The 13,136-nt window shown below is 33.7% G+C and overlaps 1 protein-coding gene across 1 annotated transcript; it reads right to left on the reverse strand.

The window, feature by feature from the left end:
* Positions 1 to 5,357: 5,357 nt before the first annotated feature.
* LOC113548776 (nuclear receptor subfamily 2 group E member 1-like) lies at positions 5,358 to 12,695 on the reverse strand. The gene is made up of 7 exons (XM_026949836.1): positions 12,644 to 12,695; positions 7,363 to 7,463; positions 6,932 to 7,067; positions 6,652 to 6,857; positions 6,420 to 6,554; positions 6,100 to 6,331; positions 5,358 to 5,895 (listed from the first exon to the last, which is right to left on the reverse strand). Exons 1-7 carry the CDS (start codon positions 12,693 to 12,695, stop codon positions 5,567 to 5,569), a joined length of 1,191 nt encoding a protein of 396 aa, XP_026805637.1. The 3' UTR covers positions 5,358 to 5,566.
* Between the last annotated feature and the right edge of the window lie 441 nt (positions 12,696 to 13,136).

A 13,136-nucleotide genomic window follows, 5' to 3' on the forward strand; every position in this document is an offset into this window, starting at 1 on the left:
ATATAGGCGAACGGTCAAAACCCAAGTGCGGTGGCGGCAGCGAGTGAAGACAAATTTTAATATACAAACCGGACGGACCTCGTTTATTTATGTATATATATATATTAATATGATATATAACACGAGTGTACACATGGTACACACTACAAGCGCGTATTGGCACCACATATACAGGAATCCGTGAATGTACTACGTTTGCCGCGTATGGGCTATAGAGATCTATAAGTACATCGATAAAGCCCCGCGCAATATATTGTATATATATTATATTGTAGTCGGTATCGGTCTAGCGAACTCTTCGCGATTCTCATGGGAAAAACGTAACATTATAATACTTTCTATGTACATATGTGTGTATATTATATGCACGTAGGTAGATTGTCGCACCGGTGTGTTTGCATTGTAACTTTTAGCATCAAGTGGCTTCCGGGCACTTATGTCCGCGGCCGGGCCGGTTGTCGCCAGGAACAACCTGGATACACTCGAGTGCCGCGCGAATTTTTGTATTATTTTTTTCGACACTGCAGCACCCCCCGCCGCCATTCGCGAACGCTTTAACGGCTAAAAAACGGCTCTTCAGACTACCCCCATGTGTACACGTCGTCGTCATCGTCACCGCCACTGTTTATTATAATATCGAGTGCGCATGGCCCCAATCGGTAAATAATAATTAAAACGTATCGGCGACAATATAATAATGTGTATTTATCCGAAATCGTTTCATTGTTACAGCTCTAGAACAGCACATATATTATAATGCGCTATAATGCGTATGTATAGGCATGGATCGTCGAGATCAAAAAACAAAAAATTCTCTATGCGTGTACCTCATGCTATATGTATATAGTCACAAGCCATTACGCGTATAGTATACCTATATACGCATATACATTATTATTTGAATTGTTATTATTTTTTAATAAGTACCTATACATGGTTTTTATTGTACACACTATACACGTACTCCTCTAGGGCACGAACAAATTATTGATTATAAATTATACGTACTCGAGTTTAAATACATTAAATAATTATTTGTAATGAATCCACAGTTCAAGACTGTAATACGTTTTTTACGCGTACGCAGTTTGTAGGCAAAAACTACTTTTTCTTGTGACATATCGGTCACAGTGCCTACTACAACGGCACAGAATCCATTTTCCCAGCAACAGCTGTCTATATCCACTCAAAAGTTCCGTGTACCAATATAAGTATAAATTGTATTTCCAGGGGTCCACAAACTAATATGTGCGTGATATATATACACTCGACTCTTGTTAAATTGAAATTCTAGATAAAAATTCTCCTTTAAACGCTATAATATCAAGTATACTATTGATTCGTTTTTGAAACCTCGAAATTTTTGAGAACTCAAATTTTGTTTCCATTCTTCGAATTTGGAATTACCGATAATATAGACTATACACCGACACGATATATACTTACTTGATATGTATAATGATGTACGCGCAACCGGTTCGTCGCGAGGCAAGACAATTTTTGCGCGCGACTCTTATCGCAAATAATATTGTACGTACCTATATTATATACGGTATTTATTTCTACTCCAATCGCACCCTACGATGTGCATAATATATGTTATTATGTACACGTCGCATAGAGTGAGACCCCGCGGAATCGGCCACTCGGTCGAAAATCCGCCGTCAATTACCAACCAAACATTTCGTCTGTCCTCCGTATATACTATATATATATATATATATAGTATTATATATACTATAATCCACGCAAAGGGCGTGCTAGTGACATATGCTCTTCCCCACGCCGTCGTCCAAGCCGCCGTCGCGCACACATATTATATATGTACAGAGAGAGATTATCGAATTCACACACACGCGCGCGCGCATACACACCCAGCTGTCTTCTTTATAAACTATATATATATATATATGGTATCGTTAGTCGTCGGGAGGGGGAGCAGGGCTTTATCGTCGTGTGTGTGTGTGTGTGTGTGTATAGTGCATTATAAACATCATCGCCTCTTTCTCTCAGAGTCTATTTTTTCATCCCTCCACCCTTAACCATATACATATGGGTGCGGTACACTCCACAATGGGCGCACATCACTGCACGGTGCGGCGTGCCCTAGGGGTAACTTTATCCTCTCGCGTCGCGCGCACATAACACAATATAATGTGTATAATAGAGAGTCGAAACGCCATTTTTATCTGCCGGCCGGCTCTATACGCGTACATAGAAAATATATACGCTGTATAATATGACTGCGGCGGAGCGACTGCAACGAAAACAGACCGATCGCGTAAATCGGGTGTGCGCGCGATGCGTGTCCCGCCGAAAACTGGCACTCGCATATGATGGGCCTGCCTTTCATATTATTATTATTATTATTATTATTATTATTATTATTATTGCGTACTAAACCGTTCGACTCCGGCCCGGGGGATTTGGTCAGAGGGACACCCCTTTTTTCCCCACCCCCCTGCGCGCGTTCACAGTATATGACGTATATTATAATATAATAAATACATGCGGGCAAATTACACTGCGTTTTCGTGCGGTGAGAATGCGTACGAAAAAAAGTCAGCCACAACGATATAATCACAATGATGGCTTTGTGTTCGGCGGTCGATAACGGTCGAAACTGATAACGCCGATTACACAATCGTCCGGACCGCCATCGCGCAGACAGACATAAACAATCGTTGTCATTTCGAATAACCTACCGAGTACAACAATAACGTAACGTCTAAATACTCTAAATCGTTTTTACTTTACCGTCGGGAAACTTCGACGCGCGTTAATAAGCCATCAGGTGATTTTTTTTTTTGCTATCTAATTATTTCCACAGTTGATTGTATTTCGACGGGAAAAGTGTCGCTATTTATTATGATACGAACACTGTGTCTTCCTAATAAAGCTAAATTTTAGAAAGTATATCCACGTTTTACAAATAATATTTTTACTTCATCCAATAGGATTGGGTATAGTGTTCACATTACAGGCGTACTCGGACACTTTGATCTATTGTTTGAGTAGTATACCGCAGACACTTTGTACGGTGAAAATGAATTGGTAAAAATCGATCGCGGACACTGTACGGTATTAATTAACCGGGAAATATATTTTACAAGATGAAATAAAATAAAATTGCTCAAAACTTCATAACTAGTATGAGAAATGAGTTTGGTGACACAGCTGCAGAACATAACCAATACACTATCAATGAACCAAAACCAAATTACTAAACTAAATCCAAACATTTTTAGGATTATCCAAAATGTATTATGATTGCTAACAAACTGCAAAATAATGTAAAATTATAACATTTTTTAATTTTTACCGTTTTTTGTTAGTTGAAGAAATATTTAACAAAATAGTTAGTATGTATTTAACTTTAACTCGAGAGCTATTTCCATTAATATCTTTTTTTGATTCGATATAGATTAGTGGAAAGAATGGTACACCTAGATTCCCTCTTGAAATTTGAAATGTCAGACACCAAACGATTAACAATTCACATAAAACAAAATATACAGTTCATTCAATAAATTGGTTGGATAGACTAATCAAAGTTTCTGGAGTGTTTTGCAATCTTTGAAATCGGACGAATGTGCTAGTAATTTAAACAGAAATATAGGGGAAAAAACCGAAATACACAAAAAACAATTCACAAAGCCTGTAGGTACACAGTATGGAAATAAAATAATAACATTTAATACACAATTACTTGAAATATTTGTCCATACTTATCCGATTTTTAAATTTATATACTATAATTGATAGTAAATGTTTTAAAAAATCATGAACCCAGTACATAGCACGACTTTATTATCATAATTCATAACTATTATTTGTATATAGTATGTCTGTTAACTATAACTGTATTTTGACATTTTGTAATAACAATAACAAATGATGTAATATATATAAACTGTTTTCTACCTGAAATAGTATTAAGTGTCCGCCATTAAATTTTATTACTATCTGAATCCGAAATAGTATAAACCGTACGCTACGAGTACGACCGAAGTGTTAGGCACGCTCGAGGACTAAGATAATATATATACACATATTATTATAGGTGTAATTTAATACAATTTAGTTATAAACTCACTTAAACTGTCGTCGTTTCTATTGATAATCATGACGTTGACTTGCTGTATTTTTTTACACTTGGTTCAGTGCTCCACGAGAATTTCGCCGGAAGAATTGAAAAAGATCGAAGTATTTGTGCGATCCGTGATAACCACGGTTGCTTGACTGTATGCTCTGGGAATTTCAGACCGGCTGCCAGATGACCCACAACGGCATTTGAAAAGCTTCGCCGAAAATGGACCGGTGAACGTTGGTGACGACGCTACTATAGAGGCTAGTAGCTAAACGGCAGTAGGCTAGGATTAGGGTCCGCAAAGTGTATTTAACCGGGTGTACAGGCCGCACATCTGAGTTGGGAGTTACAAGCGATGACGTCCGTCCGTAGGTTAGGTGAAAGAATATCTGCGATGTGAGCTTCGCTTAGGCTATACTCCCCATACATTTAAATAACCCCACCCCCAAATTTTAGCTTTATCAGAAATGTTATTCTTACTGTTCTATGTGTTTCGATTATTTTATAGCCTCCCGAAGAGCTCCAGAGTTTGCGGCCGCCGTACAGCCTTCATTATTTTCCCGCGTTACCGATGTTACATCCTTATTATATACCTATTAAATATTCGTCAATACTCATTATACACATTACATGTTTGTAATGTGTAATTACATGTTTCTTTCTTTTTTGTTATACTCATCGCATCTTATATTTGATATATAAACGGTTTAATCATTTTAATTGAAGTTATTAATAAGTATGTAAAAATCTTTTTATCATCGATAAAACCACTGTATATTGTATTTTTTTTAAATAAACATCGATTCAACTTGTTTTCCTGTGCGACCTCGGGACGTTCCTGTTTTAAACAATACTTGACATCCCGTGGAGCCATCGCAATTGTTAATCACCCGCATTCTGTTTTTCGAGTGTAGAGGCACTCAAAAAAACAATAACAAAAAAATCTCGTATTTTAACTAGACCGCTGCCGTTCCCACACATCCGGAATTTTTTTTCCAACAAAACGAACCGTTCTCGTGAGATGTATAAATTTTATTCAAGAAAAATAATTTTTAATCACAGTTTACAATACTATGTATAAAATAAAGTGTATAAATATAATATTAATATAATAGTAATACTTGACAATTGTTAAATGTGCTCAAAACAATAATTATACATATTATTTTATTTCAACAATATAATAATATAATATAAACATAATTGGTAATTTGTTTAATTTATATCAAACCCTGGAGCGTCGAGTGTATAATATTGATGCGTTTAAGAAAATATATTATAATTATGTACAATATCACTATATATATATATGGATCGTATATTATAGTATAATAAATTATTACAGCCCTAATAATAATATTATTACGTACCCATATATATATATATACATTAGCGTTTAAGTCAAACTCGCGTAAAACAAATAGGTAAGTAGTTCACCACATGTCGTCATATAACATCATGTATTCGCCACGTCCTTCACTGCAGGCAATGACATATCTTGGCCTTGCTGATGATGGTCTGCAAGTGCGGCGCCGTCTGCAAATAGTTAGTATATGTGCCGCACACGAACGGTTCGATGGGAGTTTGGCCAATGGTGCGACGGAAGAACAGCTCGACCACCGTAGTTTTCGGCACAGCCCGGATGCTGGGCAATATCTCGATCAGTTCGTCGTATCGCGCGTCTGGCCGGGCCAAATGCACGTGGTGCACATGCCGTCTTAGCGCCTCTTTGCTCTTTACGGACAACCCGCCCAAAATGGTCTCCGTGTCTTCAGAACTACTACAGCCGCGACCCTTGACCGATTCTGTACAGCAAACGATATTTTCGATTAAATAATATTATTAAATACGGCGCGTAATGTATAACTATCAATGCTAAACACTACTGAAGATTATATTGTAAATAGGTACTATGTGTGGTTATTTTTATTGTTATTGTCAATATTCACTTTCACCGGTAATTGTAAATTGTAATTATACTACGTCACTACGATACATTATAATCTTACCTGATTTGAGCAGTACGATTTCGTTCAACAAATATTGTTCGATCGGATCAACTTGTCGGTGTTTGACCGCGGCCAACGTATCCTTGAACACCGCGATTTGCTCATCGATGTCTGTCGACGATCCAAAATTGGACCGGTGTTCTTCGTGCAGTAGAGATATATCGGTGTCAGAAAAATATTGAGCGGCCGTCAATATGAACAGTTCGTGCCAACTCTCTCTGAGCAATTCAAACTTGATAATCATATAAAAAAAAACACATGTAAATATCGTACGGAATGTATATTTTGTTTTAAATATTTTAATCGAAAACTATTAATACCTGGTCGACAAAAGGCAGAGTCATCAGAGCCGGAAAACTTTTGATCGTGGAAACTGTGACCAAAATCGAAGCAGCTGTCTCATAAACTGCTTGCGTGAGTCTCATAGTATTTAAAAATCTCGGCATCATTGACATCTGGAAAACCAAACGCAAACAAAAATATTTTATAGCTGTAATTATAGTGTTAAAATCGGTGATGATTAAAACTCCAAAAAGTCGAAAAGTAATTTACTTGTGGTCGGAAAGCAGATAAATATGAATGCGAATCTGGAATGTATCTGCTAGGTGAAGTCGAACAAGTGGTCGAGCATTCCGGAGACCTCTTGGGCGTTAAATCTAGCGGCGGCGAGTTACTTGCAGATCGATCTTTAGAGTAACATAGTCCTTGAAGCTGTCGTCGAACTGTTGATGTTCTAGGACCGCGTTCATGTTGAACAGCTTTAACGATAACAAAATAAAAATTAATGGTTACTTCAGAACCACATAAAATCAATTATTATATTTTTAATTACCATCTTTATTCATGCCGGAAAGCATACATTTGCGGAGTCTACAAGCTCGACACTGATTTCTATGTGTTTTATCAACCGGACATGCGCCTTCTGATTTTGATTTGCAAATATATTGTCTATTACGCCGAATAGATCTCTAAAAAACAAATAATAATTACATTTTTAGGGTGATAATTATTACTATAATATATTTTACTATAATTTAAAAATATCGGATTAATTCAGTTATTAAAATTCTTAGGGCTACTGTCAATTTGAACTTTTTTCAAGTTAAAAACAATTAACCATATATAAATACGTGGGATATTATATTTATTGGCGTCAACGTATAAAATGTATTGTATTCTTGATCATACTATATATGTGATATGATATTATATTATGATATATGATCATACAAGATATGTTAAAACAAGGTATATTGTACTCACTTTAAAAAAGCCTGCACATCCGTCGCATGCATATATGCCGTAATGTTTGCCGGACGAAAAGTCCTTACACACTTTACACGGTATATCATAAAGGATCCGACCTGAAAATAAATACAAAACGTCAAATTTTATCGTGGGAATAACTACGCATCATGGGAACTATCAATTATCGATGACAAATGATGATATGATGATGACGACGACGACCTGCAAATTAATTATATGAACAATAATAATTTCTCTCGCCGCACGAGACAGATGGACCGTAAAACAACACATACCTACCCGATCCACCTGACGACTTCCGATATGTTATTTTCACCCCCGTGGACTAAACACTAGTAATTGTGGGAGGGAGGTTAGAGGGAGGTCTGCTGTGCGGTCGTTTTGATCCGATGGTTCCGGTGCAGCTATTTGCATGTGCCCGCCCGGTACGGGAAAGACGCAGGAAACACAACAGGTCCGGAAGTTCGCGTGCATTATATGCGCCTCCTATACGTATATATACGTGACTAACGCCACCGCTTTCTACCGCCCCATTCCCATATATCACGTTAAATTATCGCTAAAGCAAGTGCGTTATTGAAAAACACCCTCTATGTATAATAATAATAGTAATGTGTAGGTACGCAACAAACAATGGGGCAAACAAGCGTAATTAGTGCACCGCCGCCGCCGGTGTCATCTGTCACTACACTAGTGTGCTCTATTTACCGTGTTTACAGGAACGAATTTTCATACGGTCACGATAACATTATTATTGTATATCGTTACGAATGCGCATCATCACGATAAAAATAACAGGTATTATACGTGTGAGAACTGTGTATTCGTGTTTGACGCGGGGGAGTGATGACGATGACGTGCTTTATGGACACATGGTCGAACCAAGATAATTATAATATTATTGTATACGCACGTTAAGTGCTGTTATATACATCTATATCATATCCACCGGTCGGTGGATCACCGTTATTGTTACTCCTGGGTTTTTTTCCCAGATCATTTGTTAGTATGATAAATTACGTCAGCAATCCAATCTTTATTTCAACCCCTATATAGTTGAATAAAATCAATCGGTATCATACTTTAACCATGCACGTATATTGTGTGGCCGTAATACGATTGATTAAAAATACAATTATAAAATAGGTATTATATAAGTCCTATATGCTTGCCGATTTTATTATATATATATGTAAATATTTAGTTTGTAATTAACATATTCTTTGTTTTTAATAATTGTATGAATTAGTAATGGAAATCGTATTAATGAAAAAATTGATAACAAATAATTATATGAAGTACCTATTAATAAAATTTGCTCAGTTTAAAATAATATAATTGAAATTAAGTTTTTACTTTAAACGTTGTATAAAAAGTAAATTATCTTATTTTTATAAATAATAATATTATTAATTGAACAAATATAAAAGTTTATTTATTCATTTTTTTTACGCTAATATATTACTCATAAAATATTTTAAAGATATTTTTGCCTATTCATCAAATCATTATATGTATATATATATTATATTTACGTGTTATGAACATTGCACAAACACGTAATGTATAACTTGAGATTCTAAAACATAGTGCACGACTGCACAACCAGCATTTAAGTTTCTTTGCCAAAGTCCATATCATATTCATATAAGTGCATACGCCCATACATGACCACTTCACATTATGAAATAGTATTCCATAAAACTCTTCAATTAACTTTAACGATTTCCGACAAAACAAACTTTTTACCCAACTCATGTAGTTTACAGAGTTTCCCAAAAAAAAAACGCTTTTTTTAAATCGGTTACCATTTTTTTTTTGTTTTTATGTTTACAACATTGTTCTCATCATTTTTTTAATCTACTATCATTCCGATTTGTTATTATGTAATCAATTTTTGTCAAGCGTCACCATGGACCGAATGTCAATTGAAACACGTGTGTTAGTTATTAAAACCTTTTACTAATCTAACGAAAGTAGTGTGGGGACTATGCGACGACTTCGTATCTTACTCGGATGGAACGCTGCTCCTAATATGTCATTGATTCATTGGCTAATAAAAAATTTCAAAAAATTGGCTCAACTGTTGATCTCAAAAGCCCCGGATAGGCTAAGGCGTCCTCCTGAAACTGACCAGTGAGAACTGAGATGTATATGTTATTGTTAATTTTCATGATCACACTTCGGTCTGTCAACAAGCTAGGGGACGACAATCGAATGATATTATTTTTTATACGTAAACCGGATGTTATACCGAAGCTGTGCATATACTTTTTTTTTTAATTCGTTTGAAAAATAAAATGTTTTTTTAGCTAATTTAAAAAAGCGTTCTTTTTTAAAACACCCGGTACTACAGAAATAATGCTAGATTTATTGTATGATAAACATTAAAACCCATAATAGGTAGGTAAATCATTCGTTATTAGTGCTATTATTTTATTATCTATTAAAATATATCGGTCAGGATTAAAACCCATGTATCTCTAATATATATTTTAACAAATCCTACAATAATATAATATATTTAAAAAATAAAATAACAAAGATATCATTATAAATTATACAATGCCTTTGTGTACAAATTACATTCATTTATATAATTATTAGACCTTTTTATTAATGTTTATTCTACGAGTTATAATAGTTATAATAAATATTAAATCAATGCAAATGGATTTCGGATATAATACTGTATGTATTTAATTGAAATATTAACTAAATAGGTACTATTTAAATAAGAAATCTGAATAATAGTAATATTATTAGTATATTTATTAAGTATATTATATAAAAACTAAAAAGTACATAGGCTAATAGTATCTATAATTTGAACACTTGATAACCATATGATTATTTAGTGTTCCATACTGAGTATGAATAGGTTTTGTTAAATTAATTTTGACATACAAACTCCGCCCACTATATTGAACCTTCTATGGTACTAGAAATACAGACCATGCGTTATCATGTAAAAATAATGCGGTGTAAATCATTGTAACGTTCCTAAAAACCGTTTATTAATTTCGGAAATAGAAAATATCCTTAAATAATCAAAAAACAATAACGATAAAAAATTTCAATTTTCAGTCGAATAAATAATTTATGTTTGGTAAATGTTGAGTTATGATAATTGAAAATATACCTTAACTTGCAGTAAGATACCGGACACCGATGCACTTTTATTTGAGAGAAATTAAACAAAAACAGCTTTTTAACTCATAATGAACGATAAAACAAGTACACAATTCACTCAAATAAAGATAAAAGGCATTTCTCTATTTAGCTAGTCACACACTTCGATTTTATTTATACATGAACAGTTTAACACTGTTAACAGTGTTTGATATATAGTTTAAACAATGCACGTGGATAGATTATATCTTAAAAAAACTGACACTGCAATGTAAATATACACCGTACACTGAAATGGAATGAAAACTGAATAGTTTGATTATTCGCTCCATGTTCTGTATTAAATTAAAAATAGATAAAACATAGGTCGAACACCGAAAAACGATGAAAAATGTGTAGTATATGCGTGGTTCTCAAGTGTACGAATAAAATAGTCTGGATATACTAATTTGGTCTCGGATTAATAATTTTCTAACTGTCTAAATACAGTGTTAATATTGGTTTTATAATACAATTATACAGACTGCTGTTTATAACTAGAAAGGAACAGGGCCGTGGAGGGTAATCAAGGGCCCCTGGGTTAAACTAATCCGGCCTTCTTATCACTAACACCTAGCGTCTTGTTTTAAAATGTGTATAATAAAAAAAGATTTAAAGTTAAGGTATAAAGTATTCAAAAGCAAAAATAATTATTATATTTAAGTAAAAATTAGGTAAAATAAAGAATCTGGTTGCTTTAGCCGGAGGGAAATTCGAATCATTGAAATATAGACCCTATAGGGCTACAGTCTCGGTTGTCCTCCATCTTGTAGAGTCTAAAAAGGTATTATCTATATTTTAAATATATTATGGAATAAAAATAATTAAATTAAAATTACTTTAGATACATGAGAAATAATTAGATTCAAACTTTAAATTAATAAAGACATTAAATAAATAATACCTATATTTAATACTAGATGCACAACTCGACCTATATTTTAAGGGGTGTTAAAATTATGAATATATCGTAAATTCTTGAGGAATTCACCCTCCATTACATATACATTTAAAAACCATTAATAACAGTTTCAACGCAATTTCAACATTATAATTTATTTACTAATGTATTGCTCTTAAAAAGTAAAAAATACATAATTACTAAAATAACATTTAACTTCACATAATAGTAAAGTTCATTTAAAATATACCAAAATATTTAATAAAAAGTAGCTGCTTAAAATCGATGGTTTTGTTTTATTTAAAATCCGTAATACTTCACTCATCACTAAATCACGGAATACTGTTACACTCTTACAATATTATTATAACGTTCGAAATATAAACAATGTTTATTAAACATGTTGGTTACGAAGATATCTGCATGTACTTCGCCATTACAATTATTATAATATGGCTAAACTACGCATCATTTTTAATTTATTGTTTTCTAGTATTATTGTGAAAGAGTATTGAATACTGTGTAGTTTATGGTATTACATAATTTAAGAGTTGACAGTTTAAACTTAAACTGTTTCTGTTAAAGATTATACTAAATAATTTAAGTTTATTGTGATATGTTACTTAATTATTTTATAAATTCCTTATAGTACTTAAAATATCTGTAAAAAAACTTTTTATAAATATCGTTTCGTATGATAAATTAATATTATTTATTCAGTTATGATTTTGGTTATATATTTGTTTCATATATCCCAACAGTATAATATCTTTGTTGGCATTTTTAATAATTAATAACAAATAATAACCAAAATACTCCAGTGACGTATGATTAATACACACCTATCCATAAAAAATGTTCTATATTCGATTATTATCATTCGTCTGTTATAAATGAACAAGACAATTATACTATGCAAGAATTGGAATAAGTTATTAATATTTTACTACCAATTTATTTATATACTGTTTTTTTTTTTTTACTTTTATAGCCGTGAGTATTTATTAAATTCATTTATGCTATTATTGAAATAATATTTTAAACATATATGACATATTTAAATAAACATAAAAAATTACGGTAGAAGTTTAGTAAAAGACTTGAACGGTAGCATAACTGCACGAGGCATTGACCGATTTCGTTCGATATGTAATACCTAATATTGTCATTAACTCATAAACATTATAATATTGCTAGACTTACTGTTTGTAGGTTTGGTAATGGCGTTGGACGAATGTTCTGTGAAGTTTTGCATGGCGATCCCCGTATGAATGTGCACAACGTGAATATAAAATATTATTGTTTGAGTAAAACGAATTAAAAATAAAAAAAAAACCAAAAACTAGATGACCAAAAACAAAAAAAAATGTTTTATAATTTAAATCAACAAGAATCCGACGAACAGCCGACGACGGACGCACTATATATGGTCGTGACGATCGAGATCAAAATGTCAACTCTTCGATCCCGTCGTCGTCAGACACGTCCCTGTGACCGCGGCGACACAGACACCCCGTGGATTTGGGCGTGTCGTACGCGATCCGTGCCCGCGCTACCATTGGTCGGAACGTCGCCACAACCGGTGGTGCGGACCGCAATGTAGTATAGGGATCCACCGTCGGGGGTGGTTTCCAAAATGTTGTTCGTGCAGCGTTATACTCTATTATTTTGTTTTTTTTTTTTTTTTAACAGAGAC

Source organism: Rhopalosiphum maidis, chromosome 1 (genome assembly GCF_003676215.2).
Source record: "Rhopalosiphum maidis isolate BTI-1 chromosome 1, ASM367621v3, whole genome shotgun sequence".
NCBI lineage: Eukaryota > Metazoa > Arthropoda > Insecta > Hemiptera > Aphididae > Rhopalosiphum > Rhopalosiphum maidis.

Bases quoted from the DNA above. Each gene is read 5' to 3' on its own strand.
- LOC113548776 (XM_026949836.1), bottom strand. From the start codon at position 12,695: ATGCAAAACTTCACAGAACATTCGTCCAACGCCATTACCAAACCTACA. The intron at 7,464-12,643 runs GTAAGTCTAGCA...ATTTATTTTCAG, and splicing joins CATTACCAAACCTACAAACA to GTCGGATCCTTTATGATATA. The intron at 7,068-7,362 runs GTGAGTACAATA...TTTGTTTTTTAG, and splicing joins GATGTGCAGGCTTTTTTAAA to AGATCTATTCGGCGTAATAG.